At 38.8% G+C, this 27,793-nt stretch overlaps 1 protein-coding gene across 4 annotated transcripts; it reads right to left on the bottom strand.

The window, feature by feature from the left end:
- Nucleotides 1-158: 158 nt before the first annotated feature.
- Nucleotides 159-27,793, bottom strand: cpeb2 (cytoplasmic polyadenylation element binding protein 2). 4 transcript variants are annotated; one of them, XM_065286563.2, is made up of 11 exons: nucleotides 26,637-27,793; nucleotides 20,388-20,657; nucleotides 15,916-16,006; nucleotides 12,979-13,029; nucleotides 10,165-10,188; nucleotides 9,058-9,231; nucleotides 6,321-6,410; nucleotides 5,051-5,169; nucleotides 4,434-4,548; nucleotides 4,122-4,303; nucleotides 159-4,022 (listed from the first exon to the last, which is right to left on the bottom strand). In XM_065286563.2, exons 1-11 carry the CDS (start codon nucleotides 27,522-27,524, stop codon nucleotides 3,795-3,797), a joined length of 2,232 nt encoding a protein of 743 aa, XP_065142635.1. In that variant the 5' UTR covers nucleotides 27,525-27,793; the 3' UTR covers nucleotides 159-3,794. The 4 variants fall into 4 exon arrangements, with proteins under 4 accessions (XP_065142635.1, XP_065142637.1, XP_065142636.1 ...); XM_065286565.2 differs by lacking the exon at nucleotides 12,979-13,029; XM_065286564.2 differs by lacking the exon at nucleotides 10,165-10,188.

Genomic DNA, 27,793 nt, shown 5'->3' on the forward strand with positions numbered 1-27,793 from the left:
TTTCATCATAGGCATAAGGGTTCTTACTTAGGTGGTCTTCATGTGATGTATTTAGTCAAGTCCAATTTTTGCCCATAAAATGTTTTATGTACGTTGGTGTTTATAAAGCAGACCACAGATACAAACTAACTAAAATACATAAATTCAGTGAGTCATGGTTTGTGTCTGAACAGAATGGGTCTTTATTCAGGAAAAGAAAAAAGACTGTAATCATCAACACCCCATTTAAATACAAAACAAATCAAAATAAAGAACAACATGATCTTCAGTTTGCATATCAAAGAGCCATTCAGTAATAATTACAGTCTGAACACTTCATAAACCACTTGTGTGAATCTATACACAAACTTGATTTATAAACTAGAACATTAAGAATATTACAAAGATTTTAGCTTTAAAAATAATTCAAATTGAAATAATATTTTAGCAGTTAGCATCATAAAATTATATATTCATATCTTTCCACATAAAAATACAAAATAATATTAATGATATAGAATATGAAAAATTATCCCAAATATCTTGCTACCATTAGTGTAAAATAAAAAACAAACCAACAAATAAACAAAAAAGAAATAGAAATATGCATGAAAAAGTTTCTCCTTTTGTTAGCAAAACACTATCCAAAATAACTACAATCATTTACATCAGTACAAAGATATCTGGATTTAAAAATAGTTGCAATGAAAAAAAGGGGTTTCATCTTTTCTGACAGTAAAAAATGACACTGTGAATCAGAAATTTGCAAAATATGCAATGAAAAAAATAAATCTGCATTAAAAAGGTATACACTGCAAATCTCACTTTTTTTATACAAACATTAGAAACAGTATTGCACGTCACAACACAGATTCGAGGTTAGTAAGCCTTTCAAAATGTGTTATATTCAAGTTTCTGAGTATCAGTGAGGGGAGGGCTGATACCCCTCCATCTAACCGGGGAGAGTCTCAAGTGTTTTCCATGAACATAGTAGAACCCTCAATGTTTCCTTCCTTCAAATAAAAGTCACCACCAACTTAAATAGCAATCAAATCGATGTGTGCTAAGCAATAATACATAAATACGATTCATATACGCACGGATGTTTCAAGAAACAGGCTTTTACGTCTTCCGGCGTGACCCGCGTGTTAACGTAACCATAAATACGTGGGCAAATAAAGTGAGCGTCGAAAGTCTACGGAAATAGAAAAATACAATATAAATCAAATAGTTATCTGTCTACAAAAATAGTCAAATAAATATGATTTTTAAAAAATGACGACAACGAAAACCCACACATACACGTACGAAGCAACAGTGTTGAACACGCCAAACAGAACAGAGTACTCGTCACAAACGGCTCGCGAAAAGACAACGACGGGTGTTAACAAGAGCTTACTCGTTTGAAACGAGACATCGCAACCATTTCCCCGTTACTGGTTCACCAGTTTGATGGGGAAAAAAACGATTCACATATTTCACACGTTAGAAAATCGCCTTCGCTACTTATTCAGAGTACACGGTTAGATTACCGTAATAATTTAAATAGAATCTGGGTCCAGCGTCTTACATAATACATCAAATAAGTTACTATGTAAAAATAAAAAATATTTAAATTATCCAATAGACTTAAAATAGGTCCTAATTATTCTAGAATAAAATAGTATACAAAAAGTGATGTGATAAAATATAAAGAGACTATTTGCATTCGAGTCCAATTGTCAGTCCGTAGTCGGGCCGAACCAAGAGGAACTGAGAAAAGAGAGGAGAGACAGATTGAAAAGTAGTGCATCACATGTCCTACAAAGTGATTTGAGAAGTCTGGGAAAATAGAGTCAACAAATAAATATCTTACTTAACAATACAAATACGTAATAAATAAAACATACAAACTCAGCTCACTGTTGACATTTGAAAGGTGAAATCACACACAGGAACTGTACGACAGGGCACTGAATTCTTCACTAAACCCAAGAACGCGAGGAAATGCAAAAAGAGTGCAAAAAGAACGAGGGAGTTAGATAGATAAAAAGAGCAGTACAGTACCAAACAGCTGGTTTTAGTACCAGCGTCCATTGCTTCTGTAGAGATTGTCCATAAGACCGATCAAACACAGAGAATCACCTGATTACTCAAGATAACGCCAAGAAACTACATCTCAACGCTACGCAAATATTCCACCTGCCGGCGGGGTTCCTCTCTCCTCTCTTTTCTCCGTTCAAGTCTGTTTCATAGTAATCTTGTTTTGTCCAGATAAGAATCTGCGAAACGTAGAGCTAGGCTCTGTCCACACACAGACAACAAACACAACAGCGTTTCTTTCTGCGCGAATTCACGTCTACAGCCAACTAGATCACAGCTACCACCGACAACGAGAGCGCAGATGCGTTCCTATCCTGCGACGGGACGCATCACTTAAGGGACTATCATAATAAGAGGGGTGTGGGAGGTATTCAGGAACGGCAAAGGTTAAATGTCGAGAGGGTTCTTCGAAAGTTCAAACCGAACTGAAACCTCATTTCGTAACTAGACTCACACTGCACAAAGACGAGACAAAAAACCACAGGACAGCACACCGTCTCTTGACTAATAATCAAGTTAGAAAAGTCACTACTCTAAAAACTAACGTCACTTCTCTCGTAATAAAGGAATCGTCACAACAACGCATGCAAAGGTTTTTTACGAATAATTTTACACTGTATTTTTTTACCTTTCGTTATTGTTGATTATCTTATATCTAAGAGTCTGACCTTTCTCGCCTCATGCTACATTAAATTCATCTGTGTAACGTTAATATCGATAATCGTGTTTTGTTAGATCTGTTTTGATTTTTTTTCTTTCGTTTGTATGTGCTGGTAACCTTTACAATGCATGCAAATGATGTACGGCCACAAACATGCACGTAAGTTTTCACATTCTGTGTTTCCATGGCAACTATCGGCCATGCCTTTGTGAGAGGGAACAGACTGCATTTCTGTTGATGACATCGTCAATGACATCACAATGGCATTACATAGAACACCTACACTATCTATTCGTTTAAATCCTATATAGCAGCAAAGCTTCGTCTATAGCTTGTGATTAAATTGCAAGAGCAGAGCAATAACAAGCCCGATTAATATTCCGAGGTATTGTCTTATTTTTTTGCCAGTAGAAAATGGAAAGTCTCAGTAATCGTTATTGATTCATTCCTATTCCTGCTAAGAACACGGGGGAAGGGGAAATATTCTCTTGTTTTTTTATTCTACGGCAGAAACGTTTCATTTTCAGGCCGCGAGTTTTGCTAGCTTTGGTTCGAAATCAGAAATTACGTCATCAAGGGTTTTCCAGAGACAATTGCGCACTTTGCCCACTAGGAGGGGATTTAGCAGCAGACAAACACAGACAGACCAAACGAAACGAACGGGCTGCCCCCCCAAAGCGAAAACATTCTCGTTTCTACTTTGTAAATCTCACATATAAAAATAATTTGAAAAAACTACAAAAAATCAATCTCTTTTTTTCTTAATCTCCTTTTTAAAAAACATGAAAGTACCACAAAAACTCTGATCCGAGCCTGAGATGTGCAGGGAGGGGGGAGAAAGAAGTGGTTTGGTGAAATAAACTGAGGCTTGTAATGTTTCTGGCTGCTACAAAAGATAAAGATATATATTTATATTTATAGTCATATATATTCTCTGTATACTGTATATGGTTACACGATTCTATACTGACAGCTTGGGTTCAGGGGTCAAACAAAGCATCTTTTTATTTCCCGCTGCGGACGTGTTGTTTCGGCTTCGTCTTGCATGCTACCGTTCCCGGCTCTCCCATCTTTAGTTCCAGCGAAAGTGGATCTGGCGGGGACGGTCGGCTCCCTCTTTGACGAGCGGTTTGTGAAACTCGCGGCCGGCGCGGGAGTGGATGTTCGCCCAGCAGAACTCACAGTAATACTGCAGGCAGGTGACGTTAGCGCAGAAGAACGGAGCGAACTTTCCACCGCAACGCGCTCCCTGACACTCATCACACAGCTGATCGTCCAAGACGTACGGCTTCACCTCCACCTGCGTCACACAAATAAATGTAACATTTTTAGCAAACTTTGGTTAAAGTAAACAGCAAACTTTTCACATTTTGAAAATTAAACAGCACCATCTAGTTACCCGTTTGTCAATGTCACCATGCTGTAGCTGGACGAATCGGGCGCTGATGGCAGCGATGTAGCTCTGTTGATTGGAAAAGGCCACACGCCCCGCCCCCTTTGGGTACTTTAGCTCTGGATCGGTGTCGATACCCGCATAACACACTCCACCATACAAGCGGTCCATTATCATGGCCAGCTCCACTGCGAGTGAAACATTAAAAAAATTAACATCTTAAAATCCTAATTTTGTTTATTGGCATCTCAAGATCAAGATTAGAGTGCTTATTTCAAACAAAATTGCCCAAAAAATCTAGTTATCTATTCGATGTACCTGCTCTGAGTGGGCGTGGCACTCCACCAACAAAAATGGTCTTACGAGGGTCCAGTGGCTGAGAGCCGTCCATCACAAAATCACTGTCACTTAGGTTCCATGGACGAATCTGGACCTGAAGCATGACACAAAGATGCATCGTGAAACAAAAGCCTAAAATATATTTGGCCAACGAGACTCCCTCTGAAATCGCCCCTTAAGGCACCTTTCCACTGTACCACTGACAAACGATGTCCGATAAACCGGAAGTCATTAATTCCCTATAGAGAGTCGCAAAGCGGCTGCTTGAGGTGACGACCATCTGCGGATGCGTAATTACTGATAAATAATAAATTATTCATTTAATATGTACACATTATTCTTTTTAATCTTTTAATGTTCTCTCCCAAAATTTTGTCCGTCTTTGTCTTTGTATTTATTCCACTATAGTGAATATTTTGTGATTGATGGCTCTTGCGCTGGAATGAGCTTCTTTCCCATGTTGGCACGAATTTATGATTAAACTAAAATTTCATGACGACTTTGGGCCGTACTCCAACAGTCGAGTCCGAATGTCGTGTACAGTGAAAAGCCGCCTTTATAATGTGCGTATAAATATGTGTTGTGTCTGGACTCACAGGCTTGTCTTTAATGGTGGGGCTAGACACACACAGATAGAGTTTTCCATCCTCCTCCAGACAGGCTTCGATCAGGGCCTGCACTGAGCTCTCCTCTTGAAACAGGAGGAAGGCGTAACCTAGACAACAAGCCACAATGCAGCCAATCAGAATAAAGCATGACTACTTCATCCATTACTAAAGCACCATATTACATAGCTTTTGGTAAAGATGGGGTGATGTATATATACAGTAATAAAAGTACAGCACAGTGATGTCATTTAAAAAAAAGAAAAAAAAAGTACAGATAATGTCCATATTGTATACTAAGTTTATAGCTAATATTTATTCTGTTATACTAATTACCTTTGATTTGTTTAAAGGTGCCAAAGAATGCATTGTAATAATCTGTTAAATTGTTCTCTGATATCTACACAGACAGTTTGTGGATTTATAAAGTGCAAAAATTATCCAGAGACAGTTTTACATGTCCATTTACAACCCTAGGATTTGCCTTTAGAATGAAATGGTCTATTATTACCTTATTTGAAAGGGTCATGAATAATAATGTTGAACTCTGCTATGATTTGCTGTTTCTCAGAGCAGCTCCTTCAGTAGCTCTGTGTGTGTAAACAGATCTTATGTTTGAGTCTGTATCAGATGAAGATTCAGATTTTGAGGAATAATCAGTTGTTTGGAGATTGTTAATGGACGTTTCTGAGTGGTAAGTTTGTGTTTTTTCAGTATGGACCCGCAAAACGTAACCGTAACGTCAATAGTAGAACTTTAGCCTAGCATATAGCATTAGCTAGCATATACAGTAGCGCTAACTCGGCAGTCACAAATTTGTTTCTAGTATTGTAACAACATTGAACTTAATTTAATGTTTAATTTAATGTTGGTGCATACATCTCGACTGTAACGTCAGTGACAGTTGGTGTTATGTTGATATTATGTTTGTCTTTAAGTCTTTAAGGTTTACATAAGAAGAAGGAAACAATCGTGTTTGAGGCTCAGTTTTACATTCAACGGCACCTTTAACACTCTGGTCAGAATATTGTGGTCTACCATATTCTCAAACATACATTTTTGACACTGTATATCATTGTTTTAATGTCTATATACAGTACAGTAGCCTACTATTATGTGTTATTCAAACACTATAAAGGTATAAAGGAAAATAACAAAATAATATAGGTAAATAAACAAATGCGATGTGTAAACACTGCTAATGTAGGGTATATACAGGATGTACAGACAGACACTGTATTTAAAATGTAACTAGAAGTACCTTTAGGTGGGAAGTACGATTTGCTCTCTGCTTTGTGTGGCCAATCAACAACCAGATGACCAAAGCGCCGGAAACTGCTTGTGATTTCATCTGCATGAAACATGAGAAAGTTACAGATTTTTCTCTACAACAAATATTCTCATTTCTCATCAGCATTAACTTAAAATGACGCAAAAAACAATTCAAATGTCCACCTTGCACTTCAACTAAACCAGGATCTGTTAAATATCTACTTGGTGAATGTATACATAAGATATATTGATAATATTTATTGGTATTAATAATTGATAGGGCTGTCAAAACATTAAGTAGTTTCTCACTACAGGTTTTTGGGATTCTCAGCACTGTTATTGAGTGCCGCAGAAAAGATTACAGTGGCACCAGAGAAACATTAAAATCAATACACAAAAATACATGGTTACTACACATTTGTTATCGGTAAAAACCCTATCGGTTAACCTCTAACTATAACCTCCCAGATACTCCTGAGTATAAGGAGCTTTCCTTGCCATTATTGCTTGAATGACACACCAAGCATTGGTGTCTCTTTCAAACAAAGTTAATGTATTGTGCGGTGGATTCCATATACATAAACCTTCCAACATGTGACACCATGAATTTTCTAATCACGAGAGGAAAATGTTACCTTTTTTAGGAAACCATTGTAAGAGCTGAATGGTGGTGCCAAACCCTGACAAAAGGTATTTCCTTAAGCCAGCAACAAATGGCTGAATCCACAGGAAACCGCTTCCTAATTCCTTGTTGAATTATCATCTGAAACCCTCCACAAAGAATTCACATCTACCCCGAAACCTTCCTCAAAGAATTCACATCTACCCCCCAAGACAGTTACCCCATGGTGTGGGACAGAGTCACACCCGACCACACTTTCTTGTCCCCCTCTCCTCATGTTTTATAAAAGCAATACATTCTACATGTACAAAGAATGTGAAACTGGTTTTGTTTGGTGTTATATGAAGTGTTTTAATGCAAGTGGTACATTTGGGTTTGTTAATATGACAACAGGATTCAATGTTAATCTGTGACAATAAATAAGTAAACTTAACCTAATGTTGGGAGACAACTCCTAACTTAGACATGTTGACCAATCACCCACTGTATGTATATTAGGCTACACCCCTGATTTTACAACAACCAATCAATACCAAACTCCTAGATGCTTTGTTCTCTGGTTATTTAAGGAGATGTGTAGAAGACTTAGGCGGGACTTTCGATATCTAGAAATGTACCCCCATGATGCTGTATCTTTGATACAGCATCATGTTTCTTTTTATTTTACTTTGAGGAATCTGTAACCAGATCTTCATCTCATTACCAGGTATGCAATGGTTTTTTGTTTGTTTCGTATTTGAATTGGAATGTAAATTGGCTTCTGAATTATGTTTTACCTACCTGGTTAATAAATTGTTACATTTGCATTCATTCTAATTTGCTCTGTATTATTGACTCTTCTAAGTTACTATAAAGTATTACGATATCCTTTGTTACCACATATCTTTGATCGGGGTTAATTCATGTTAATTAAGTTCTACCTCTAACTAAGTTGTTACGCAGTCGTGTTTATATGTGGGCCATCAGGGTGATGAGTCATAACCTCTAATCATTTCCTTTACTTTGATTAAGTTGTATATAGTAATAGGATTTAACTATATTCGGCTAGACGGTGCTATGCCCGAACCTCTGATCATTGTAAGGCTTTGAATTAAGTTGTATATAACATATTGTGTGAGGCTATATGGATACGTTTTAATGAGAGTCCGTACACATGAAGCGGTATTGTTAAAATTGCTTTAGTCATGAACCTCTAGTTATTGCATGGTAGATTAATTATTTAACTTTCACTAAGTTGTTGGGTAATCGTATTTGTATGTGGGCTATCGGAGTGATAAGTCATAACCGCTGGTCATGATTTCTGCTATAATTAAGTTGTATATAGTAATATGATTTAACTATATTCGGCTAGATGGTGCTAAGCCCGAACCTCTGGTTATAGTGTGAATTTTGTACTAAGTTGTATACAAACGATTGCATGAGGCTATTTTGGGACATTTAGCAAGAGATTGCGGGAGCGGCATTGTTAAATTGTGTTAGTCATAACTTCTAGTACGGTCAAATATGTGTTCGGAATCTGCATAACGGCCGATGTGGACCGATACGACATGGGTAATCGAATGAATGAGTTCAATGTTAACATGAGTTAAATAGAATGATCAAACGTTTATCCAAATTCTATATTTACATCAATTTGATTCATATTACAATACGTTTCATATCTTTGGAGTCAGATATTAAGTTGCGTAATGTTAAAACCGGAAGCACCGGAAAAGACCGAATGCGCTATAAACCGGCCATGCCGTTTGGATTCCGTCGTTGGGCCAAACGGATGGATGGGGTCATATTTGGACCTCCTTACACCATCATTCTGCAATTGCTTTTTTTCAAAAGGTTTACGTTAATCTGTAATGGAAACCAGGCTACTGTCTTCCTTTAACAAAACAACAACAACAAACATCTGCGCTACTCATAGAGCAATACATTTTATTTCTTTATTTCTTTTAGGCCATTTGTGGTTGTATGAGTTTTGTTTTCTGGTTTCTTTGCTTTGGTTTTCTATGGTGAAAGTAGAAGAACTTTAAGCATAAAACTCATTGTCTAACAGCGCCAACCCATCTTAGAGGTGTAAAATAGCTAAAGAAAATCAAGATCTCAGACTGACCTTCATCGATGTCAGGCGGTAGACCGCCCACAAACACTTTGCGGGAGAACCTCTCGATGCGCTCCCCGTTCTGATGGGGGTAACAGTGAGGAGACCCCAGAACTCCTGGGATGCCCTGGTTGCCATGGCCGTCGTCAAGAAGACCGTCGTCAATGGGGAAGAGGGAGGAGCGCCCTGTTAAAAAATAAATAGCAGGTGAAATTATATCCTCAGAAACACATTGACCTATTTACCAGGTGATCTGATCGAAAGTGATCAATTGAGACAGATCAACTGACACATAAATGACCTTCAAGATTTCAAGAGCAGAGATTGTTGCTGCAAACCTCACTTTTTACAACAGTGTAATAATGGTTTGCACATATAGTGCTTTTCCAAGTTTTCAAATTGGGAAATAAAGTTTAAGCTTTATACAAGTTTGATGACTACATGTTACTTGTGTAGCATTTCCTTCAATGTTGTTAAATTTAGTGATTCGCAATTGGTCTGGATTGCACCAGGCAGCATTGAAGCCCAAAGTATTAGTTTCACGCACAATGCACTACCTGATTTTCATAGCTGCATGGACGTGTAGGCGTCTGCGCATGTCTGCGCATGCATACATTTGTAAAATCACAGAGCACATGCAATGAATGTGTCTGTCACAAGTGCTCACAGTCTATGGTGTCAAATTTAAAGGGCTGAACATTTGATTGTGCAAGATGTTACAGCAGGCCATAACCAGAATATATGTGATGAGACTACATGAGTCACACACTGCTCCTTTAACACCTTTTTTAGCTCTGTCTATTTGTGATCGAACCACCTGTGGTTGCTCTGTGATGCTTGACAAAGTGTGTATGCATCCAGCGTCCGATCAGTGAAGCGCTCTGTCTGAATTCAACATCACAGCTGCTCTCATCATATTGGCTAATTATATCAGACATAAACCTCAATACTTGAACAACCTGATAAAATGGCCTTACTAAAAGCCATTAAGGATTGAAACAATACATAGCTTTTGAATAAACAAAGGGCATAATACACACGCAAACACTGTACAGTACACATACACATCAAATACTGCCATGCCAACACAGACAGCTTAACAAAGAAAATGGATTTTACCTCGTCGTCTCCCATAGCTCCTGGCTGCATGTGAACAAAAACAATACAGAAAACTATGAAACACCGGACTGTTTAGCTGGTCTGCTGAAATAACTAGTTAGCGAGTGACCAGATCATGACATGACTTATATGAAAGTATTCCTGACAGTGCTGAATGACGTTTTGCCGAAGTATGCATTTGAATCTAGAATATAACAGCAACAATGTTCCCTGTCATGAAGTTACTGACCATTAAAATCACTGCTATCCCTACTAAAAAACTGGTTGGTTTAGGCTGGTCTTCAAGTCTGGTTTTAGCTGGTGTAGCAGGCTGATTTTAGATGGGTGTTGGACATGTTTTAGCTGGAAAATATGTTTTTTTTAGGCTAAAAGACCAGCTTAAACCAGCATGACCAGGCTGGAAGCTTGCCTTGGTCTTACTGTAGCTGGTTTAAGATGGAAGTAGCAGGTTAAACCATATTAAAAGGTTCAGCATATAATATATCACCCAGTAATTTGCTCTATAACACAATGTCTTGGCAAGTTTTGTGTGCTTTTGTCTTAATTACTTAAAGCACAATATTATAAAAAAACCTTCTAAGTGATCACATGACTCACAGCACATCTTTCACTGGATCATCTGACCAACATGCTCTTAAACCCATGTGATTTACTTTAGCACATGTCCTTACCCGCACCTAAACCCATTTAAACTCTTAGGACCAGCACTGAAAATGTACGTTTTATTTATTTTTTTAATGATGCTTCTCCATGCAAAACTTGCTGCCACAAATCCAAAGGGTTTTTAATGTTTTTACTGGTGGGGTTGCTGAAGCTTAGCTTAGTTGCATTGTTAAGAGGATTTAAATGGTTGCTTACTAGTCCAAGTCAAAAGAGCCCATGGCAAAGTATCTGGATATATTACTCTACAGAAGTGTTTTGTCCATCAGAAAAATTCAATCACTAGTAAAAGCAAACTTCTCTTCCTCACAAACATAACGACAAGGCGCGTCCTGCGCAGAAGATTAATAGTTAAAGTTAGGGATTTCAACAACTGCAATAGCAAACAGCATTAATGAACCAGACAAAGATCACAAAACAAAGCCTTGTCTTAGTTTTGCAATCGCAGTTCTGTTTACAGTGCAAAATATTATGATCCAATGGATGTTACAAAAAATCTGCCATCACAAAGGTGAAATTTAAAATGCTTTAAAGGGTTAGTGCACCCAAAAATGAAAATGCTGTCATCATTTTCTCATCCTCTATAAATTAATTTTTTTCAAGTAAACACAAAAGAAGATATTTTGATAAATGATGGTAAGCACAAAGCTGATTGTAACCAATGACTTCCACAGTAGGAAAACAAATACGAAGGTATTCAATGGATAGCTTAGTTCATTAAAATAAAAAACTACATGAGGGGTAGTAAATAATGACAGAATTTTTTTTTGGGTGAACTATCCCTTTAATGTCAGATGTAAACTAAATTGGGCAAAGTGACTCCCAGCACAGTGAGTGAATTTGTTCATGCTTGCTATAAATGAACCGAGCCCTCCTGGCAGACGCTCTGTCTGATTTGGATTATTTTAACGTGATGTGTGTTGTAATTCTACTGTGATGCTTAGTCATTGGTGCTGCTGATGGGTCAATACAGCACTGCAGATGTGCTAAAATATTAAGATACGGCCTATTTACTGTCAGCATTCATGATATATCAACATGTTGGGGATTAAATCTTCTAGTGACCATTAATCTGCTTTATAAAATATTTTTTAGCATTGTAGTAATTGTTTTATAAAAGCCATGAGGCACTTGATGCTTTGATATATAATGAATATATTAATTTACCAGTTTAACTACAGCATTGGCCAATAGCTGAGGCTATAGCATGACTTTGTGTCTCTCATAATGACTAATACATAACTTTTTTTTTGCGTTTTTGAACATTTCACATAAACACAGCAATGCTGTCAAAAAAAATCTGCATTTACACAGATAATTAACACAGAAAATAACTAAAAACGTTGTATTATGCGTGCCAGGCCAGTAGATGGCGATGTCACTTTGTAGAGAAGCACTTCAATCTTCTACAGAGTGATAAATACAAACAATCAAGACCGCAAAAGCATTGAGCAGTTTTGTTTAGACAGACAATGAGTACCTTAAATGGTTAGTTTACCCCAAAATTATAATTGTATAATCTGTTTCCATCAAGTCTTCAGAACACATTTTTAGATATTTTTGATGACAACTGGGATGTTTGTGACTGTCCAAGTTAGTTTCAGAATTCTTTTCCCCAGACATTGCCAAAAAGGTCCATGTGCCATCAGTAGTTTAGACACAGAATACGCTGGCAAGTAATTTGTGTATTTATACGGGCTGTTTAAGCCTTCTGGTTTTCATTAAAAATATCTAAAAAAATGTTTTCTGAAGAAAATCGAATTACTTGATGGTTTAGCACAACACAGTGGTAAGTGATTTATGATCAAATTGTCATGTTGAGGTAAACTAACCCTTTAAGCAGCACAAACACAGTCCTGTAGACCACCATTGTTGTTTTGGTAATACTCACACATACCTATAGACTGAATGAACACTTCACCATATCACAGATTCACGCTTTACAGAGAGACAACAAAGTGTCATTATCAAAATTTGCACTTTGGAACCTGTCTATTAAACTTTGTGTTTTCAGGACCCTAAAATGCTATTCAGGACCTCAAAACTGTTATGATTTCCCTGTTCTATATTAGCTGGGCTGTGTAAGGATGCTCTCTGATGGATTTGAGTGTGTCAATGACAACATGGAAACGGAAAGGTCACTGTTATAATTACCATTGAACATAAGCAGGCCATCAGCGCCGGGGTGGGGACATCCCACACGGCCTGAACATGAAGAAAAGAGAAAGAAAGAGACGATGACACAGACCAATCATTGATTAGTAATCAAACCATTCCCATTCTAAAGTCATGTGTGCTTCTGTAGTTATGTTCACCTTAAAGCTCTCACAAACTCACAAATCGTGAAACATCAATGATACATTTTTTATCAGTACGTGTATTCTCGGAGAATCAAACCCATGACCCTTGCGCTGATTACACAATGCTTTAGTAACTGAGCTACATAACAAATCATTGCTTCATTTTATGTGACCAGCAAATTAACTGGGAATGTATTGTAAATATTAGACACATTGCCTAACATTAATGGAAATCTTTTAAACTATGATGACCTAACTAAGCTGGGAAACATCTTAAGTTTGAACCGGTCACATGACACACATACAGTCAAACGTCTGACACTCTGTCACATGACACAAAGACATGTGAGCACTTTACACACAAAAAATACATTTAAACCAGAGACTGTAATGTAGATTTAAAAATATATGAATTAAGAGAACACTAATCATCATTCTACATGTATTACGGCCATTTCTGTCAAGTGTCTGTTTCATTTCAACAAAAGCAAACTCATGAGCGACAAAAAGTCACCCAAGAGCAAATCTAAAAGACTAAGAACCATTAAAAGTATAAATATAAAGGTTTTTCCAAAATATTTATATTTATGAAATATCCTAAAAACATTAGTATCTGATTATTAAGAAATTAATTTCAACTTGTTTTCTTTGCACTATTCAAGATTGAAAAACACTGCATCTTTTTAGTTATTTTGACCATGTTTTCCTCATTTTATATTCTGTAAATAAATGCAGATAAAAACAGCTCTGTGTCCACACAAACACGCAAAAACCCAATACATAGCACTGTCAAGAGCATGCCAAACCAACAGATTGTGATATATCTCTCTATCCGTAAATCCAGCATTGCAGAGTTTCCCCCTCATTTCTGGTTTCCATGTTTTGTGGGGACATTCCATAGACGTAATGCATTTTATACACAAACTGTATATTCTATTCCCCTTACCTACCCCATTCCCTAACCCCAACCATCACAGAAACCCTTCCGCTACTTCAAATTTTCAAGAAACATCATTTTGTTTGATTTATAAGCTTGTTTCCTCATGGGGACATCAAAATGTCCCCACAAGGTCACAAAAACACTGGTATTCCTATCTTTGTGGGGACAATTGGTCCCCACAATGTGATAATTACCACACACACACACACACACACACACACACACACACACACACACACACACACACACACACACACACCATCTGTTGTTCAATTAACAAACAGATGCATCTAGAGACACAATTATCCAGACTTCACAAGTTTTGGTAGTTCCTTTCTTCTGTGAAGTAACTTGTGCTTCATCCGTTTATTGATTCTGTACAACAACATCACAAGTCCAACCAATATTGTGCGTGTAGTTCTCCGTTATCCGTGCCAAGTGTTTCATATTTCAACAGCACTGAAGTTGTTTTCAGTATTTTGTGTTGTCTAATGTCGGCACAAACTCTGATGTTGGCTGCCAAAACTGCTCGTGACGAACCATTAACCCAGCAATGGTTTGCTTAGCAAGTTTCTGAGAAGTGATTCGCTCAGCACATCTTCCACGATCTGTTCGATTAAGAGCATTACGGTGCGTTACCAAAGCTGAGCGCAGTGGCTTAGCTGCACTTCAACTCATCAAATATTTAAATTCTAATTTGGTGTTTAGTATGATAAGACTGCCTCCCAACCCCACTTTAAAGCAGTTGTTCCCATTTTATAAAAAATACATTAATTTATCACAAATTAAGTGTAACTGAATCGCAGAAAAATATAGCTACCAACCAACAGCGCAAAATTCTATAATTTAATATCATTCAAATTCTACGTTTGATTTTCTTTGGGGGGGGGCACAAAGACATGCATCCTACATATGGGGGGGGGCACGGCTAAAAGTTTGAGAACCCCACTGCTTTAGGCATATTGTAGATATCCTAAATCATGCACAGCTAGACTAGAAACATGGATTAAAAACATTTATTTAATTTTATATGTTGACTAAAATGGGGCTGGTAGAAGCCATTGGGATGTCCGCCGTTTATTCGCTTCTGTCCTCTGGCTTGTAGAGTCTGTCCTGCACTAAATATAGTCTGTACTTACACCCTTCTCTCTCTCTCTCTCTCTCTCTGCAGTTAGTGCCACCTCATGTGTCTGGTCCATCTGCTCCAGCAAGCTGAGCAAGAAGCTTCAGCGCAGCACCACACCCAGCACTCACACTCGACTCTATGCCCTGCTGTGACCGTAAGACGCGTTTATCTGCTGGGATTTTACTCAATTACAGCTCAGAACGTACAAAATTAAAATTAAGCATTAAGCTATAACAGGCCAAGCATTACAGCAATTTTAGCATGGTTGAGAGGTGCTGTTAGGGTGCTAATGTGAAATGCCATCTGCCATGATTTTACCAGAGTGAAACAAAATACACACAATAAAACTAAACACATGGATGATTTTAATTTCATCTTGAGGTATACTGTCAAGTGGATTAATGTTTTTATAAAACTTTTGAATTCAACTGATGTAAAATACTATGTTCATATATTAGTCATACTAGTGTCTTCTGGCATTGCTTATCCATTGCATTTTATCACTCAACTTGTTTTATAAGTTCACTTTTTATATTATGTCCACACACAGCCGCTGACACACAAAAACTTCTCACCAGAGAAAGCTTTGCTTTGTCGGCAATGAAGACAGACCCGGATTAAGTCCCAATATGACAAATCTGTTCTTTAATGTACATTACATTAGTAGCCTATCTTCAAAAGCGGTTACCATGACAACAGTGCATCGAACAGGAAGCGGATCTTACCTTTCAAAGGATCCTGCTCCGCCCTCATGATGTCAATCAGGGAACTCTCCAACGAATGCATGTTCAGACTGTCATACATCCTGGACCGATCCTAAGGCAGAAAAAAAGGGATACAGTTGAGAGATAGAGTTTCAATATATGCATTACACAGAACAGCAGTTAGTTACATATCACGCATATACAAAATGTGATGGTCTTTGTTTTGTAATGATAGGATTACAGACAGTAAAGACACCCTTGAACGTAGGGAATGGCATTCTTTCCTAACTGGTCGCTTGGAGCAGGAATAGAGTTTGTTTGTGTTGGCTGCCAGTATGCTAAGTCACCCCTGAATCCCTGGAATACTGTGGCAGACCTTCTGGAATTTTGTTTGGAAAACTGTTGTGCATAGAATTTACCAGGCAGGAATGTACGTGCGAGACTGATTTGCATGTGTTACATATTTTCGGTCGGCTTAAAGAGAACATCCCTCTTCTCTCCTGTATACACTCAAAGGGGCATCCGAACTCCTGTCACACCACCTGCCAAACAACATTCCTTGGATATCTGTGTCATTACCACAATGGGCCCAAAAAGGAATGTGAAGATAAATGCATCCGCCAGCCCTTTGGCCCTACAAGACTGGTGTGTGTGAATATCACAGGAAGCACAAGAACTGTACACAGCTTACACAAACATTGTATACAGTACATACAATGGTGTATATATAGATATACACATAACATAACACAACAGGACCACAAGCAAATGTAACAACTCATAGGACCTGATACGATTTGTCTTTGTATATTTTATGTAAAATCCAGATGCACACTGATTCATGAAGTACCCAAAAGAAAATCTCAAAATAATAAGCAGAAAATCTCTTTTCGATTAATGCTAATTTAGTGCTATGTAATAGTTGCACCTGCTCAGACAGATGCTTTATAATGAAGATGGATTGAAAAGCTCACAGGACGCAGGTGCTCAATGCGTCATGCGCAGGTGCCTCCAATCAGATCTGTCACAACCATCTGCATCCCACAGGTAAAGCAGGTTTTAAAAACCCAGTGCTTATATCATTCATGTGCTGCTGCTTACAGCATCCAGTCTCATTCACATTGAAACTTACAGACCCAGCGAGACTGGCAAGGTGCTGTCCTCGCTAAATATAGCTTAAGCGACATCGCCAAAAATAGCACCTGAAAAGCAGCTCAGTTCCTGAGCGAGGAACATGATGAATGAAGACTTGCTCATGCTGAACTGAGTCCTATGTTCTTCTTCCCCTAATCTGCTAGTAACGTTTATTGTGAAATTTAACAGACTTTTTCGCTTTCTGTTCTTATAATAGCCCAAGAAGGGTTTACACTGATACAAAACAGCATATGGCAATTTAGCCACAAAAAAATAAGACAAGCAACAACTGAACAGTAAGTGTAACCGGATAAAAAAAATGCACGGATGCCAATCATTTAAAATGTGAACAGATGTTTATAAAAAGAGTGAAAGTAATCTAAAAGTTTTAATTTATTGAGCATAAAAAAATGCAAAAATGAATTAAATGTGCTAAAGAATGCATTGTAATAATCTGTTAAATTGTTCTCTGATATCTACATTGAAGGTTTGTGACTTTATTAAGTGCAAAAAATCCCTTACAACCCTAGGATTTGCCTTTAGAATAAAATTATCTATTATTACCTTATTATTACCTTATTTATCATGAATAATAATGTTGAACTCTGCTCTGATTGGCTTTTTCTCAGAGCAGCTCCTTCAGTAGCTCTGTGTGTGTGTAAAAACAGACTTTATGTTTACACATAATTTTTATGAGACCTTTTTAATTTTTGGAAATATTTAATACAGAATATGACGAATAAACCCAAAAATGTGATTTTTTTATTTTACTTCTGGGAACAACTGGAGGGACTCGCTGGCAGCCGACATCTAACTCCAGATTGTATGATCAGCATTTTGTCTCTGGTAAACCCTCAATTAAACTAATAAATGTGATCATTTAGCACATTAGATATGCCGTGTTCGCTGCCAAGACAGACACAAAAATGGCTGCGGGCATGGCAGAAGTGACGTCTTTGGTACCCATGAAAAGGGATTTATGAAATGCGGGAGGGACTAAAAGACAAAAGATAATCTCTGTATCTTTAGTGGGAGCTACTAGTAGTAATTCAATACAATAAACTTTACAAATATAAACAGGATAACTATTTAGCAATCTGAATTTGGACAAAGCGAGAGTGCAGCTGTGTACATGTGTGTCGAGAGAGAGAGAGAGAGAGAGAGAGAGAGAGAGAGAGAGAGAGAGAGAGAGAGAGAGCTGATTCACTCGTCCTGGTCGTGATGCGCTGGATTTATAATAAAAGACAAAACAACAGAAATGGAATGAGGCACAATTATTGTTTTACCTCGATTGTTTTGTTTTTGTAACCGTTTGAATAAAAAAAATCAAAATTGAAAATAAAAAAATCTATTAATTGCACAGCCCTTGCATATAAAGTGCTAATTCAGAAGTCACAAATTTTATTTTTATCCTTGTAACAACATTGAACTTAATTTAATGTGTCATTTAATGTTGGGGCGTACATCTCAACTGTGACGTCACAGTTGGTGTTATGTTGAGATTGGTCTGTTTTCCAGCTGTCTTTTGCGTGCACAAGGTTTACATAAGAAGAAGAAAACAATCGTGTTCATGATATATCATTACCATGTACACAACTCTTATTACTCATCTATGCCTACATAAATACAGTTTTACATTCTACAGCGCCTTTAAGTCAACTGATATGCTCGCTATCTTTGTTATCTCTAACCCAACACACTGCTATGCTTAAAAATGAACTTGAGAAAGTGGTTTGTAATGTTTCTCCTTCCTTCATCTATGAAATGTTATTTTATTTAAAAATCTAATTCAAAAAGTCCACCTAATAGACACCTCTGCCGTTTTCTTCGAGTCATTTGTTGTTTTCAAAACAAGACGCATTGCACCTATGGAACGCAGTACTAACAGAGAGACGAGGACACGAGGAGAGGCGCACGGAATTTCAGGAATTCCGTACAGCACCCTGTTTATGGAAATGAACAATGCCATAGATACTAGTTCAGTCAAGCCTGTTTCCTGACCGGGCTCATCTCAGGCTCCTCGTTTCATTTCTGTTAGACCCGTGGACCCATTTGAGGACTCAGCCTTGGTGGCAAACGTGATCCACTTTAAAATGAGCTGAGAATTTGTCTTCCCTCGCATGATTGCTTACGTGATGCAGAACAGCCTAAAAAACAGACTCAATTCAAATGTACATGGGTGAATCTTACAAAACCTGTCAAAACGTCACAGTTCACTCCCGAAATAATAATCAGAATAATAATTATTGATAAAGTATTAATCAAACGTGTATGATTCACCTACATACAGATGTAAATACTGTATTGCGCAAAGGGCACATATATGGTAAAGTTTTAAACGTCACCTAAAACTACCACGCCTGAAACGAGGCTGGACGCACCCCTCCCCTCCTTCAGGTGCAATGATGGGTAAAGGGAATCTAACAGACAGGGTGTATCCAGAAACACTGAAGTGATTCACATGTAAATGACCTGCTGTTTCATCTCGTCTACAAAACAATGAAACAAAACCTGTGTCACTCTCCCTTCTCCCCATCAGAATCACTCTCGCTTCTGCTCACTTTCAGTTTTATCAAACACTTATAATCTGGACTTTTAAACGCTATTGGAGATTTACTTTCTTGCTCACTTGGGGAATTCTGACATGAGAATTTTCTTGTTTTTATATCATTTCTTAATCATTTTCTGTTTTTGCGCTAATGTTTTTTGAGCCAAAATGTTTTCTGTAAAGTTGCTTTTCAACCATGCACCAACCATGTGCTAAAGGCTGAATTATATTAATAATATTTTCTAATCTCACCGTTGAAAATATATTATTTGGTTTGTAATTGTTGATAAACAAAAACCTCCTGTTTTTCTAAGTATTTCTATTATCCACATTTTGCTGATCATATTGTTATTTTTATATTACAATGATTTAAAGAAGATTTTTTATTTTTTTACATTTATTGAGTTTTGAGAATTGAGTTAGCCTATGAGACAACACCTGAGACAAACAAATAATGAGAGAAGAAAACCACCGAAACGTTTTATGACCTCACTGTCACGGAATATTGTCTTCAGATCCTCTGACAGGGCTCACCAAAACACACACAATTTATATATGAACAAACTTGTGATGGTCATCACTACACTGTATTTTTGTGATTGGTTGCGATGGCATATTGTGTGGTACCAATTTATTTCCATTTGTATTTATGCTGTTGGCAGATGCTTTTATCTGAAGCCCCTTACAGTGCCTATTCATTTTATCTGTGTGTGCATTACTTTCTACCTGAAACTGTGACCTTGGCATCACCATCTGACTTAGAGGGACCCATCTATTGAGTCTATTCACGTCTCTAAACACACACACATACCTGCAGGGGTAGCAGCGTGTTGCTGTTGTTGTCAGTACGGAACATATTTTCTTCGATCCAAGACTTGGGTCCAAGGGTGCCGGCAGAGCGGGGAAATTTAGGTGGTGCAATGACGTTGCTGGAGAACGGTTTCTTCATGGGAGAGATTTGGTTGACCGAACCGGGAACACCCATGCCACCCCCACGCCGATGGTCTCTGCCCCAGCTCATCCCTCCGGAATTCCAACCGCTTCCTTGGTGGTTTCCCCACGGGGATTGCTTCATCATGGGCTAGAGGCAAACAGAAGGTGTGCTTAGACCACTGATCAATATAAATGACTGGATTGGCCATTTCTAAAGCAGGACACATTTCAAAATGTTTTGGTTTAGCATCTTTTTCTTTCTGTACAAATAGAGATGTTTATGGTCAGGGTTTAGGACAGAGGCGTTCAGCGAAGGTCTGTCAGGACGGGCGCGAGACGGATCAGCTCCATGCAACTTCCAAACCATACACAAGCACGCACATATATGCAGTACAAATGATTTCTCATACAAATGATTACTTTACCAGACCGTCAGGGCAGAAATAATTCATATCATTTAAAAATCAAAGTTAGAAAAGTGGCTAAATGTCTGTAATATTATAATATTTATATATTAAGATAATATTACTTGGTCATAAATTCTTACCTACGGTTAACCGGTCAATATGAACATCCCTAATAAAAACCATTATAAAACCATTAGGGGGAAGAGGGAGATCGCTGTAATCACCCGTGTGCAAGTCTGTTAGTTTGTGCATGGCCAGACTCTGTCCTGTTGTAAGAAGACTTAAATCTTTGCACACTGCACATCCCATGAACTGAGTCAATCTCTTTTTTGCACACCCAAGGACAAAAAACAAATATGCATTATTTATGTATGTGATGTGGGTGTCGTCATTGCATTATGTACACGTATAGTAGTGCCACACCCATCCTTATAATGTCTATGGTGTATAATTGGGTAATGACTTGAGCATTGAGCGAGCACATGTGGGTTTTAGGTTGTGTGCTCCTACAATCTGGTGTGTACAATCTCAGTGTTTGGAGATCGTGAGAGATAATTACAGTTGATGTTGTCTAGACACTGCAAGATGATGTTGAGTGTATAAGAATTGCAGCACGAATGAAACCACATAGTGAAGTAGAAATGGTACCATACAAGTGAATATAGAGACAGTAGAGACTATTATAATCTGTATACAGTATAACAGATTTATTATTTACATTAGATGTCAATGAAAAACACAAAGCAATGTAAATTTAGAAAGGACGGGTAACAAAAGAGTTTTTAGTTTTGCGCAATGAAGTGTAGTTGTCTACAGCTGTCAAGCAACATAAATGTTAAAATAATGTGCAGTCACATGTGTGTACATTCATTGGCTCATTTCAACTTCAAACAATCTTTTTAAGCTATTAGATTTCCTGTTTTTAACTCTTGTTACAAAATCTAAAGCTGTTTTTGCACAGTTAATTAAAACAGACTAATTATTCCTAATTATAAACCAGTGCTAATTTTATCATGAATATCAGTGATGTAACCATGACATAAAATTCTCAAAATCATCCACACCTAACACATAAGCCCAGAATTTCGACTCCTGAAAAGAGGCTGTCGATTTGCAATAATATCAGCTGTTACGGCAGCATGATTTAGTCTGAATGCCACTGCACTGTAAACCCAGTCAAGTTGAATTAACTTAAAGAATTGGATTAAAGAAAAAAATAACATAAGTAAACTAAATCAAGAGTACAGCCGTTTCTCAATATGCGTTCTTGTCTGTACTTGTGTTCTTGTGGACTTGTGAAACGTCATCAGTCGCGGCCCAAGTACTGTTCCAATTCAAAGTTCACATCAAGCCCAAGTTCACATAAAATCCCCGGATGTGTTCTTGATCCGCCCATTTTATCGAGGATGCATCAGAAGAGACTTGTGTGGACTTTTGACAGCAAAGTTTCCCAGAATGCATTTCGTGTCAGGAGTTCGTTCTTCCGAGTCTGAACTTGCAAGTTCGAACTACGAAGGACACAAGTCCGAGTTCGGCGTACTTGGTTTTGAGAAACGGCTTACATTTAAATCAAGTTCAGTAAACTTAATTTTAAGTTGATTGAACTTGAAAAAAGAAATAGTAATATCAATTGGTCTGTCCAACATCTCTATTTAGTTAACTAAGTTACCTTTAGTGTTATAAATGTCATTTTAACACAAAATTCATGACTGTCTATAAGTAAGTAATTGAATACGCTTCATTCTCCACATAAACACACACAAAACTTCGTTTTTGACAAGAGTTGACAGTACTGTGGGGAGAAATACAAAAAAATGTGCTGAACAGGGTTCATGTAAGTAAACACTGATTACCTGAACGGTGACTTCATAAAATTATCATTACATCAAAACAACATCAATAATATAAGAGCTTAAACCTCTATGACATTTTATATAAAAATATTTAAGTAGTTAAAGTTCTTATTAGTTCTTATTCTGTGAAAAAGCTTAAATAATCCAAATATTATGGCACAATGGATTATGGGTATTTCTTACAACATTAAAGGACAAGTTCGGTATTTTAGACTTAAAGCCCTGTTTTCAGATTGTTTATGGTGAAATAGAATGGTTTTGACTGAAATTTCGACATTTTCGGCTGCCCTGAGAATTTTCGCGTGTTTGTGTTTCAGCTCAGACCTCTACAATGGGTTTAATGGTGCACTGGAACAATCCTTCCTAAAATGCATTAAACTTTCGTTTACAAAGACGTGAAACTCACCGAGTGGTCAGGGGTGTTCACTGATATGCTCACACAAAAATCGCTCCAAAAGACGCATTCCAACAGGTTTTATCATAGTTTTTACCAACTCCATTGACATGTATTAGATGTGCTGTGAGGTACGGTATTACTCCGCGCCGGGAACTTTGTTTCTATTCTTGCAATTGGCAATGGCGGATTAGCGCCACCACCTGGGCTGGAGTGTTTATTATTCAAGCTCTAAGCGGAAGAATGTACGGGTGTGAGGCGTTTGGGATAATAGGTCCACAAGTTAACAACGAATGCTAAAACAGCTGTTGGAAAGCATCTTTTGCAGCGATTTTTATGTGAGCATATCAGTGAACACCCCTGACCACTCGGTGAGTTTCACGTCTTTGTAAACAAAAGTTTAATGCATTTTAGGAAGGATTGTTCCAGTGCACCATTAAACCCATTGTAGAGATCTGAGCTGAAACACAAACACGCGAAAATTCTCAGGACAGCCGCAAATGTCGAAATTTCAGTCAAAACCGTTCTATTTCACCATAAACAATCTGAAAACAGGGCTTTAAGTCTAAAATACCGAACTTGTCCTTTAAGAACTGATTATTACTGATAAGTTCATTTCACTTGAATGTTTTAGTCTAATGGATTTTATACACTTAAAAGTTAAATGAACTAAGTGTATGTGCAAAAAAACAAAATATTAGGTTATGTATACTTCATTGTTTAAGTAAAGAAAATATCTGGGTTAACAGTTTGGTAGAGCCTACGTCACGAGCAAAAGCTTAAGGCAAAACAAAAGAAAAACTGGAGGTAGCCAATAGAAATCAGCATAGAGTCAGCTCCAGTTTGAAATGTATCATATACCTGCTGCCACTGCTAGGCAAAAAACCTGACGACAACTGTGGTTGAATGCAATAAAACGGGGTTTAAAAAGGGTTGTGGTGATAGACGACACTATCGTCTATTGATGATAGTCAGACATATGGCCGATATTGGGCCTTTGTGATGATAGTTGGCTTGTTTGCCCATTATAGTTTTAAATTATGATTATGCTTTTATTGTTATCATGATAGTTTCACATGAACATACATGCACTTGCAAACCCATCTGCATTGCATACTTTTCCTCACACGAAAGCTTGTAATGCGCACCAGACGTACTCCTCACACCTGAACTTTTAATGTGGGCCCCTTAAAACTCTTGCTCGGACCTGAACGCATGCAGTATGGGCACCTTCTGTCACCTATACTTGTTATGTGCATTGCACATGAGTCGGACTCTTCCTTGCACCTGAGCTTTTAATACGCACAACTACATTCCCTTTCACTAAAGAGGTTGGTAGGTGCGCAGGGGTTTAAATACAGTAAATTAGTTGTTCTTGCTCCCTGGCACGCAAGTAATTTCAAAGCACCTGGGGATCAATGACGCGCTCGGATTAATGGCATCAGTTTTAAGGTTGCAGTCGTAACAGTGTTGCCAGCTGCCCACACAGAAAAGCAGCTTCTTTTTTGTCCACCAATCCAGTGGCTTGTCATAAACGAGTAAAAATTGAACAAATACAAAAATGAGTAAACTATTGCTCCACCCCCCAATACTATCATGTATCGATGATCTCGCAGGCTGACGATGGGACACTCTTACTATGGGGCATATCGGCCAACACTAATACAAGTTCCTCAATTTCTCTTTACTATCCATGCTCGGTTTCTCTATGAGATAGGTGTAGATGTCAGGGCACTTAACTGGAGGTAATCCTGTCTCATCTTCCATCCATTACATTAGCGTGTATGGGTCGGGGAATCTGGTTACGTCAATTAAAATTAACTTTTCAAATAGCATTTGTGGTCCTGAACAGTGAGTGAACTTAAATACTCAGATTAAATCCAATTTTGTCCAGTCATTGTTTAAAAACAGTATTTCTTAACATGAGTTAATGCACCATTAATGCCTGCATTTACTTAAGTTAACAAATACAACCTTATTTTAAAGTGTTCCCAAACAAACAAACTAAACTTAGCTAGCTAGCGGCTGTCTTTCTGTCTCCACCAAAACTCCTCCCAAAAAAAACAGCACAATGTTTACTAACTGAAAAAGCCCACTCCTAAAATCATGCGACTACCATGTCCCCCTCCTCCTCTACCCCACCCCCACTACAATGACACCAAGGCCTAAAATACATAAAACGCAGTGCTTGGGTTAGATTTGTCAAAAATCTACTTGCCAGTCAACCGTTTTTCTCTCTGGATCATCGAATAGGAGAAGCTGCAAATCACTTTTAAATATGACTCAAGCCAACAACATAAAGGTTAATTATTTTCTTATTGAACAATTCATTAAACAAATCATTTACGATGATTTTCTGCCAGACTCCATCCTTTAATCTCATCGCATTTAAATTAATCAAATCTCAAAAACTATTTTATTTTGCTGTGACGCCGTAGATAATGTAGCAAGGGCAGTGCCACACACCTCACAGTGACCGGAGAACCATTTTTGGTTCCTCAAAGAACCATTGAGTCAAAGGTTCTTTGTATGATTCCTTACCTTTATATAATCTAAAAACCTTTTGTGAAACCGAAAGGTTCTTCAGCTGTTAAAGTTACTTTATGGAACCATACAGCCCAAAACGGTTCTTCTGTGGCATCGTGATTCAGCACCTTTATTTTTGTGAGTGCACTCCTCAAACACCGCTATGCATTTTGAAATAAAGATACAGCAGCTTCCACCAAAATGGCCACCAAGGCATATTAGTGAAATGCCTGTGCTGTATTGTGAAGATTTAACTGCAGATTACAGTAATAGCAGCTTTCTCAAACAATGCTGTAGTTAGCAGGGTGTTGGCATAGCTGGCGCTCAATAGGAGATTTCACTGAATGCCCTAGAGGTCAAGTTATCTCTGGAATGTCACGTGAAGTCTTTAAGCAATAACAGCTTGTGCACCATGGGCCCATATCCATATTATGAGAACAGCATACTACGACAGTACCCAGTATGCATACTGTATATACAACAAGAGCACCCTGCACAGAATGCTGTATCCCATAATGCAGCAGGCTCCATCTGACCTTGCATTTACAGTGACTAGTGGCTTTTCTAGTCATATTATTTGATTTTAACCATTTCATTGCTAACATTTCATTGAATTCTATTGGTGGTTAGCAGTATACTGTGTACATTCAGAACCTGTGCACTGCCTGCTATTTTTACAAGCAAGAATACAAGACGGTTCTATTCTGGCTAACTTACTTCATTTAGCCTGGACTGCGGTGTGGCGTTTGTATTCTAAGCGAAGACGTCACAATGGTTCTGTTGAGCGTGCAGCAGTGCATTATGACGCAACAGCAGCGTTTCAAGGCCGCAGTTACGTCACAATGACAGTTCAACGGCCACTTTCATCCTTAGCCTAAACAGCGTTTTTAACGTAGTTATTACATGGTACATATTTTGTAGTATTGTACTGGTGTCGATTCGCTCACCTGGTGGTGGTGGTTGTAGTTGTTCCGCTGCTGCAGAAAGGCGCCCTGCTGCTGCGGCGGTGGCATTTGCGGGCTGATCGGGGACCGGCGGCTCTGCGGCTGCTGAGGGGCGACGTTGATCTGCGGGGAGAAGGGGCTGCCGAAACCCTGCACGGGGCACGGGTTGGGTGAAAAGCTCTGGAAGAAGCCGGGGTTGATAGAGGAGGGGATGCCTGGGTAGTAGTTGTCCGCTTCGGTGGTGGGTATCGGGTTTATTGCGTTGGCAGAATTGGAGACGGGCGGAGGGGGGGAGCTCGTCTGAACGGACCACGGCGTTCCGAAACCAGGCAGAGTGGGGGAAGCCGAGCCGCCGCCGCCCCCGGGCGTCTGCATCTCTTGATGGGGGAGGTTCGGAAAAGCGGCTCCGAGCATGTTACTGCCACCGGTGCCGTTGTTAATGTGGTGGGCGCTGGGGGACTCCATCTGAATTTTTACCTTGGACGATGGCGCATCGGTGTCCAGGCCCGTGGAGGAGTAGGGTTGCTGCTGCTGCGGCGGCAGGTGGGGTGTGGGAGGCTCAGCCTGCTCACTTAACTGATGATGTATGTTCCGGTCGTGCTGAAGGTCACCGACTGTCTGCGCGTGACCCGCGGCGGAGAAACGGCTCAGGTCGTTGTCGGTGGTGCTGCTCTTGTCGCTGTCGGTCTCGCTGGACTGTGTGGCTGTCAGTCCCGCAGGCTCATCCTGCATGTTGCGCTGATGTGACGGGAAAAGAGGGGACAGCAGAGGCGAGCTGCTGGGGCGCACCGGTGACGGGCTGGAATAGGGTGTAAAGGCGCCTCCGCCGAACAGTGTTGTGCCGCTACTGACGTTCGCTGTCTGTAACAATCCGAACCCGTAATCACCCATTTATTTGCGTCAAAAAACGCCAGCTTTCGTATTCCCAGGCCTCGGCGAGAACAATACGAAAATGAACGGTGTCCTGTAACTTCCTATAGCCCGTTCGGAGAGAGGAGGAGCTTTCGGTCGAGTCGGTCACCTTTTTTATAAAGTATATATATTAGATTTAATTGTCTTCGGCTTTTTTAGCCGTTCTTGATGTCCGTCCGACCGACCGTGCATCCCCCTCCTCGCATTACCGGCTGATCCGCTGCTGCGGCAGAGGATTAAAACTCCTT

This window comes from Paramisgurnus dabryanus, chromosome 21 (assembly GCF_030506205.2).
Source record: "Paramisgurnus dabryanus chromosome 21, PD_genome_1.1, whole genome shotgun sequence".
Classification (NCBI taxonomy): domain Eukaryota; kingdom Metazoa; phylum Chordata; class Actinopteri; order Cypriniformes; family Cobitidae; genus Paramisgurnus; species Paramisgurnus dabryanus.

Coding starts and splice junctions, on each gene's coding strand:
- cpeb2 (XM_065286563.2), bottom strand. CDS start 27,524: ATGGGTGATTACGGGTTCGGATTGTTACAGACAGCGAACGTCAGTAGC. Junction 5,170..6,320: donor ATCGTACTTCCCACCTAAAG/GTACTTCTAGTT, acceptor CTTGTTGTCTAG/GTTACGCCTTCCTCCTGTTT. Junction 4,549..5,050: donor CCACCATTAAAGACAAGCCT/GTGAGTCCAGAC, acceptor GTCATGCTTCAG/GTCCAGATTCGTCCATGGAA.